The sequence below is a fragment of the Candoia aspera genome, chromosome 1, assembly GCF_035149785.1.
Source record: "Candoia aspera isolate rCanAsp1 chromosome 1, rCanAsp1.hap2, whole genome shotgun sequence".
NCBI classification, from domain to species: Eukaryota; Metazoa; Chordata; class Lepidosauria; order Squamata; family Boidae; genus Candoia; species Candoia aspera.
Genome location: NC_086153.1, coordinates 191,033,013 through 191,041,352, shown reverse-complemented (window position 1 = coordinate 191,041,352; position 8,340 = coordinate 191,033,013). Strand labels below are relative to the sequence as shown.

Sequence of the window (8,340 nt, the reverse complement as noted above, 5' to 3'; positions counted from 1 at the left end):
AAGCATGCGTTTGTCTGGTTTGCAGTAAATGCATGAACTCACTTTTTACTTCAGTATGTTATCCTTTAAACACCTCCCCAATTTTCTATTTCAATCTTCAAATGCTATGAGATAGACTTAAAAGGATAAATCTACTAAATGTTGTGTAAAAGGCATGCATTAGGTTACATCCTTTACTTAAATGAATATTTCAGATAGATTCATTTGTAATCTGAAAAACAATATCCATACGAACACCACTTCCCAGTGGTCCATTCTTCTATTTCTTTAAAGTGTCACACAGATTTAATTAAGCCCCCATTAATGATGACTCTACTGTGTGCTGCTCACACAGCTGACAGACACTCACCAAAGGGCATTATTTCCAATTGTGGATATAATTTATGCCCATGTATGATAAAGTCCTGTATACAGTCTGAACAGACCACATTCACAATATTATTCCACTGAGCTTTAATACCAATTTTCCTGGCATGAGCCTCTGAAAGGTAAATGTCAATCTCTGGTCCCTCTGCAGACTTTGAAAAAGTTAAGCAATTAAAGTAGAAGCCAGTTACCATGTTACCATCTTTAATTAAGCTGCTTTGGAAGTAGCATACATTTCCATGATAAACAATTTCCAAGCTCAAGTTCACAAAATCACATTGTAGTTCATTAGTGCCAATGCTGGAAACAAGTCTCTTCACATGGCAAACAGAATTAAGAATGCAACCATGAGACAGAAGAGACCCATGGCTTCAGACAGGGCAAATCCCAGAATAGCATAGGAGAATAGCTGCTGTTTCAGAGAAGGATTCCTAAACAGAAACACAAGATAAAAGTCACTTTTGTATAAACAGTGAAAGCAACCTTATTTTTAAAGAGTAGACATCCTTTTGGGGCAAATGCCCTTCCGATCCTTAGAAACCTCACAGGTAATCAGGACTATTAAGAAAATCAACAATATGTTTCCACACCTGTCTCTCACATTGTTAAGGATGGCTGCAGAGGAGGATACACTTTCACTTAATTCTCATTTAGGGTTCCTAGAAAAGTAATGGGAGAAACTGCAATCTGTTCCTTGCCTATCAGCTGATAGCTCGTCATCTAAGTAGGGTATAACATGGGTGGGGCTCTGGCAGGCCAAAGGGAGGATGGTTGTGGGGGTGGTCACGTAGCCCATGCTGACAACACCTTGAAGAAGCTGTATCTTTTAGCTCAGAAAAAGATGTTCATTTAAGGGGCTAACACATGCCATGTGCACACAAATATGGATAGCTGCATAGCCTAGGTATACGCTAGCAAATAAAATATTACCTACAAAACCAAAACCATTTTTCCAGCCTTCAGTCTTCTGAAATCACACCTTTGAAAATTAGTGCCACTGGCAGCCCAAAATATATTAGAAGTGTAGCTTTTGATTGCTGCCCACTCTTGAAGGAGACACCTCAGACCAGTGTTTCTCAACCTTCGCAACTCTAAGACATGTGGACTTCAACTCCCAGAATTCCCTAGCCAGCATGAGGTTGAGAAACACTGCCTCAGACTATCTAGTACAGCTGTTACCGTTAAACCCACTCACATGTTGAAAAGATGGTGGGGTTAGCTTGCTGTAAGGTTAGAGACAGTGGCAGCCCTTCCACATGCAGTTACAGCCACCCTTATTTTAAGACACATTATGTAGCTTTTATTCAATCTGAAATCTTAGCCCAGCTGATGACTTGGTGATCCACTGCATTACATAGTTCAGAAAAATATTGAAGAGAATTGAACTGGAAAACTTGGGAATGTCTTTAATGCTTGTATTTCTGACTAGGATTGAGAAATCAGTTTCTCAAAAGCTACATTTTATGAGCAAAAGAACCCTAATGCTATCTTAGTGAAATCAGCCATTTTTTTAATGGGGATTTCTTTCAATTCTTAAATGTAAGAATCAGTCTCATAATGGCACCAATTTCATACTCATCAGCTAGGTAGCAGTAGGCAACCTGATGCCTTCCGGGATCCCTGAATATTGGCTACGTTGACTGAACTTGTTGAGTTACAGTGTAAAATGCCAAAAGTAGACTAGTTTGCCTATCCTAGCCCTGAAGAACCACTATTTAACATTACACTTTTCAGCAACATGTTAAAGTTTGGTTATCAACAACTGACTTCAATAGCACCCTTCATTTGCTGAAAGGACTATAACACTGACTCCATAACTGCTGCTCTTTCTCAGCCTGTCATCATCCTTGAGGCCCACAAATCTTATGGTGAACAAATTATTTCTAGATGGGAAGAAGATAGGGTCCTCTGTTTCTCCAGTTACTCAACATTACAGGTAGTTCTCGCCTACCGACCACTTGTTCAGTGACCATTTGAAGTTATGATGGTGCTGAAAAAGGAGACTTAACGATCGGTCCTTGAAGTTGCAGCCATTGCAGCATCCCTGTGGTCACATGATTGCGATTTGAGCACTTGGCGCATTTACAATGGCACATTTACAAGCATCCCGCAGTCCCAGGAAGTCACAAGTTGTCAGGTGATGTCACGCTTAACAACCTGCAGTGATTCACTTAACAACCACAGCTGGAACTGACATTGCAGGTCTGGCATGGTCATGTGACATTTCACTTTATGCCCATGTCACTTAGCAATGGAGTTGCTGGTCCCAAGTGCAGTCAGTAAATGAGGACTACCTGTATTTCAATGCCTTGGTCTCTGACATGGGTTTTATGGTTAATTTACTGCCATGTTTTCTAAATCATAGCCATGTTGTCACAATGGCTTTTTAAACATGAAAAACTTTTGGTTGGAATTTAGGAGACCCTATGGAACCCTTTCCCTCATGTCTGTACTGTGAAGCAAAGACAGGGAACATAATCCAGGGAGAACAAGGATTATTGGATCTCAGCAAAAAAGAGGGAACAAAATCAGCATTATTAGAAGGGGCACAATGAAAAAGGAATATATTGCAAACTGATCAGTATCAATTATATGGGGATTTGCAGTCTCTAAATAACTGAAACTGATTTTTTTCAAAGTTAACTGAGTTCTAACTTTGGAACTTCCTATATAGTAGTATATTTGAAGTCTGAGAAAATGTAGATTTGTTAAGCATCCACAACTTTTATCTTCCACTGTGGTTTACAGAAGTACACTACAAATACTTATTTTTACTACAGGTAATCAAATATCCTATACTCTGTATCAAAGTATGGAGCTTTTTCTGAATTTTACAGGCTACTCTTTTTCAGTCAAATCCTTTACAATTTAAACTTATTTAACTTGAGTCTTAACTGAGATACCATGTTCTTCCTTACAAGCTCTCCTAGTCCCTGGAGGAGACTTATTTATTTATTTCTATGCCGCCTTTATTATTTTTATAAATAACTCAAGGCAACGAATGTACCTAATACTCCTTCCTCCTCCTATTTTCCCCACAACCACCACCCTGTGAGGTGAGTTGGGCTGAGAGAGACTGACTGGCCCAAAGTCACCCAGCCAGCTTTCATGCCTAAGGCGGGACTAGAACTCACAGACTCCTGGTTTCTAGCCCAGCACCACTAGACCAAACTGGCTCTCTTTTCTTTTATTTCTCTTTTCTTTCTGTCCCACTACTTCCGAGGTATGTTTGGTAAACATGTGACAGAACACCTTAATAAGTGTTTCTACCCTCTGGAATTCCTCGCCAAAGGAAATCAAGCTAATTGTTTGTCTTCTTCACAGTGGCTGGTAAAGTTTTAATTCAAAGAGGCTTTAGTGTCCAAGTTGCTATGGGAGCTGGTTATGATTTTTCCTGTCATTTTCATGCTTTCTTTTTTAAAAATGAAAGTAAAATCACAGATATTATAGAAATGTATGTAAAATGATATATGATATGATTGTAATCTATTACTTTATGCAAGACTGTGGGCCTGACAATAATCATTTGCTACTTCCCAGATGCCTGGCACAAATAAACAGCAAAAAGGAACATTTTCTCCTTCCACACTATCCTAAAACTACAATTTTAAAAATATCGGGAAAATTCAAGGAACCAGAGCTGCTAGATCCTTGCATAGGTGTTTTATTTTCAGCTTGTTCTATTAGAATTCAAACAACAAGGCCATGCTACTGTGCTGTGTGGATAAAAAAAGTGAGATATACATGCATGACTGAAAGACCTTACATTATCCTCCATTCCTATATGCAGGATGATGTAGAGCAGGGGCTTCTGCAGCAAGCCAAGAGCTCACCAAAATGACAAAGCATGTACTGAGATGTCAGGGTACAAGCTTAGGCCCTCATGTATTTGTCATGCTGCAGTGCAACTACAAAGGGGAGGAGCTTGTGTGGGACACTTCATCACACTTCATCACACATTTCACCATTCGCCACACCCCCAGACATATATCCCAAAGTTACTTGAACACTGGGTGAAATGGACATAGATTCATGCAAGTTGCAAATGAAGACATCTAGGTTAACTTACCTGGCATAACCAATGATTAGACTCCCAAAGACGGTTCCAATACCAGCACCAGAACCAGCCACTCCTACTGTGGCAGCACCTGCACCAATAAATTTGGCAGCGGTGTCAATGTCCCTGTTGAGAGCAGTAGTTTGGAACTCCCTTAATGCTAGCTGACTGCCAGCCTTCTGAGCACCTGTAAGGAAAATTGTATTGCCCTACAAAAAATAAAGAGAGAACTCCAAGGATTAATTTCAGTGTAGCAGCCAGATCTCTATTACAAAATAAAGAAGTATTCTAGAAGAAGGGACAAAGGAAGCAACATTTTTAGAGGTAATCAAATTTAGAAAATGTTTTTACTCTTTCTGGATTAAGTAGCCCCAAAGCCCTATCTAAAGTAAAATCAGTATCCTGTTAAAACATCATAACTCTGATTACCATTAATTATGTCTGCCCATATTAGTATACTAACAGCAAGATTCAATCCTGGATACCCAGAATGCACAACTAGTAAGGGAATGCTACATTTCAGCATGTTGTTTTCAAATTTCCCTTTTGCTATTAGGAATCAATAAGCTAGATTTTGCCACCTAATTTGCAGAAGTTTTAGAAGCAGCTTTAAAGCATGCAGAAGGTTTAGGAAATCTGCTCTGGGCAAACTGACATGGAAACCAGTCTGGGAGAAAAACAGTATTAATCTTAACATAAAAGATAAATTAGTGCTGCTGTTTAGTCTATGCTCTATTCCATGTTCATTAACGCAACTAAATTGCTTAAAGCAAGGAAAGTTTATTTCAGGGAGGGTACTGGGGAGGGCAGAGAAGATGTACTGTAAAGGCAAGGCCAAATATACAGCTTGGTACTTTACTGTGAATTATGATTACTAGGACAAGAACACATGGGCTCACCAGATAATTTAGGAAGCTACAGAATTGTTTAAGGTACCTCTCCAGTCCTGACTTCCGGCCTAGACAACACTGATGCAGAAATTGGTCTGTAGAGGATTCTTGATCCAGTACGCATCTAAAGAACAGAGAAGATTAACATAATCAAGCTTCATAACAGAACTCAACAATCTTGGACGTACAAAACTTCAGGGACTTTTGGAATTAATTCTGTTCAGAATCTCAGAACAGCTACCTCATCTATAAAGAAAAACTCACTCTTGAAGTCTTATAGTAGCACCAAATCTTGTAACATATTTAACCCTTAACTGACTCTGACACTTTTTAAGGGAACTGCTTGCTTGGGTTCAATAGAATATTGCTTGTTCCTACTTCAGGAAGGTTTTAGTTGAAACAAATACTGCCACTCTGTCCATAAAGTGCACCTGTTGATTACACAGGAATGTCCATGTAATTTTCTTATCAGCAATACAGAAGTAATTTATACTGAGTTCTTATGGGACATTTAACTTCCCTTTCTAGCTGACATTGCTGTGATTTCCTGCTGGTCTCCCATCCAAGTGCTAAACCAGTTGGACTCAACTTTTTTCAACATTAACCAGGGTCTGTAACCTGAGCTGCTGTTTGTCTATGAAGATGTATCAATAATTGACTTCTGTTCTATCCAGAGTGCCAGACATCTAACTACCTGTTAAGGTGTCTTTTAGCATAACATACTTGTTTTAAATAATTAAATCACTCTTGAGAAAAATATAGAAGTTTTATAGTCAGAACAGAATGAGAAACAATCTGGGCTGTGTGTGAAACAAACAAAATGCCCCCCCCAAACCTACAACATGCTTCATAAGTTCTGCCAAATTGTTTCAAGCAGGCTGCAACTCAGTGGAACTGAATCCCAGAATATTTTGGTTATTCCAGGTTTTGGCTGAAACAAAATTTGTATGGTCTTACAGAGCAAGTAGAACAAAGCTGGTGTTTCTTGCCATCTTTTCCCCCTTGTATGTCCTGTGTTCCTTCCTTTCTAACCTGTCCCACTCTCTCCCCCAGACCACTTCTGCCTCGAACATATATGTTTTGGACTGACCATGAATCCCACATAAGTGCTTCTCCCCTGCACAAAACAGTGCACAGAATGTTCTGCACCTTCCTAGAAAGGATTTTGTTCATCTTGGTTTCTGGCTTCCTCTCTAAAATTTCAAAGTAGCTGTGTGTTAGAGATTTCAGTTTCTGTTGACCATGTTTGAAAATATCATCAAGAAATCCAGTACTTTTGTATGGCACTGATTGCCTGCTACTGTCCAAAATTCAATCAGAAAAGCCTGCCCCATATGGTACACTTGAGGTGTGTTGGATTACAAATAACCTCCAACCTGAATTCTCACCAATATTGGCTGAGAATAAAGGGAATTGTTAACCAACCCATCTAAAAGATGCCAAATTGAAAAAATCTTTGTTAGCATACTACTTGCTATGAAAAGACAAGATTACTACAGGTGATGACCTTCAAATCACTTGATCTTCAAACGTTCTTCTGATCACACAATCCTAAAACCTATTAGGTGAAAGACAGCCCCATTCTGCTCTTTTGAGAGCACTGTCACTTGGAACCAAGCAGCAAAATTTTGATTATTCAAAACAGCCCCATCATTACACTGCAACCACCACTCTCTCCCCAGGAAGATTTTTTTTTCCCGACTTCCCAGAAGATACAGCGCCCTCTAAATCCCAAGAACCGCTCACTTCCGACAAGCGGCCTGTCAGTTGCAGGGAAGGCCTAATGAATGAATGAATGGGAAGAACCTGGGCCCAGCCGCCGCGGCCTGCTAGTGTCCTTGGGCAGCCAGCTCGCTCGCTAAGGTCACGCGGATTTCCACGTCGGCCTCTTTCCAAGACACAATCAGTTCAGGGGACTCGCAAGACGAGACTTTTCACTGCCCGGCTGCGCGGACTGGATTCGGTCACCGCAAAAGGCGGCTTTATGCCCGGCGGCAGGGAGATCAAGGGGGCAGAGAAGGGGCAAAATCGATGGCCGGGCTGCTGGCTGGCTGGCCGGCCGGCCGGCCTGCCTGCCTCTCTCCGATCCTCGCCCGCAACTCCTTAATGCACCCCCCCCGCTTCCGGGAGGCCACAGCTGAAGGCCAGGCCGGCGCGAAGGCAGGCGACAGGAAGGGCAGCGACCCTGAGCCTAAACCCAGGGAGACCAATGCACGGCTGCAGCCCAGCCTGCTACAACTCACCAATTCGGGGGAGCCGGCGGCGAGCCTGATGCACGCGAACATGGTTGCTGCTAACGCTGCAGTGCTGGGAGAGCAGGGGCCGCTGGAGCTCTGGACCTCCTAGGGATCCGGGGCTGGGCCTGGTAGCTCGCTACGGGGGAGAAAAGAGAGCTTTAGGATCCGGTAGACAGCGCTTCCACGGCGGACAGGGAAGGATGGCGCCCCGATGGAGGCGGATCCGCGGGCCCCGCTGGCTCACTTACAGATGGTGGTGGCGGCGGCAGCAGCGGCGCCGGCGGCTTTCCGCCTAAGCGAGTATGGCTGTAGAGGTCGAAAGGACCGCAAGCTCTTTGCGCATGCGCAGTGGTGCGGAGAGGCCAGATGGGGAGGAGAAACATTTTTTAAAAAGTGGGGGGGCGTGCTTAGATTGCAAGGTCACTTTACGGTGCGCGCGCGATCAATGTTGGGCGTGGAACGGAGGCATGGATCGGCGGCCGCTACGTGGGGAAGCCGGGTAGAAAGTGAACCGGGAAAGGCTGTAATAAGACGTCATCCATTTTGATTGTGAGGGAGAATGCATTTGGAGAAGCATGTCCATTGGGCCGAGTGGGACATAGCTAAAGGTCTGTGGGGCACGCGGCAAGAACCAGTTTTCCTGATTGGATTTCAGTTAACTGAGCGGCGGCTTCAGGCTGCCTCTGGGGCTTTCAGTGGGCACTCTTGACCTTTGGGTTGAGTTCAGTTGCTAGAAGAGACTGTCTGCCATTGGAGGCAAGTGCACTTACAACTATTTTTCTGGGATTCT

The 8,340-nt window shown here is 42.6% G+C and overlaps 1 protein-coding gene across 2 annotated transcripts; it reads right to left on the bottom strand.

Moving 5' to 3' along the window:
• Positions 1–553: 553 nt before the first annotated feature.
• On the bottom strand, positions 554–7,893 carry ATP5MC3 (ATP synthase membrane subunit c locus 3). 2 transcript variants are annotated; one of them, XM_063318148.1, is made up of 5 exons: positions 7,795–7,893; positions 7,557–7,686; positions 5,360–5,437; positions 4,436–4,632; positions 554–797 (listed from the first exon to the last, which is right to left on the bottom strand). In XM_063318148.1, the coding sequence occupies exons 2-5, from the start codon at positions 7,596–7,598 to the stop codon at positions 683–685; spliced, it is 432 nt and encodes a 143-aa protein (XP_063174218.1). In that variant the 5' UTR covers positions 7,599–7,686; positions 7,795–7,893; the 3' UTR covers positions 554–682. The 2 variants fall into 2 exon arrangements, with proteins under 2 accessions (XP_063174218.1, XP_063174219.1); XM_063318149.1 differs by having other exon boundaries at positions 7,799–7,878.
• Between the last annotated feature and the right edge of the window lie 447 nt (positions 7,894–8,340).

Excerpts from the sequence above, each read along its gene's own strand:
- ATP5MC3 (XM_063318148.1), bottom strand. The coding sequence starts at position 7,598 with ATGTTCGCGTGCATCAGGCTCGCCGCCGGCTCCCCCGAATTG. Across the intron at positions 4,633-5,359 it reads CGGAAGTCAGGACTGGAGAG|GGCAATACAATTTTCCTTAC; the intron begins GTACCTTAAACA and ends TATTTTTTGTAG. Across the intron at positions 798-4,435 it reads CTAATCATTGGTTATGCCAG|GAATCCTTCTCTGAAACAGC; the intron begins GTAAGTTAACCT and ends GTTTCTGTTTAG.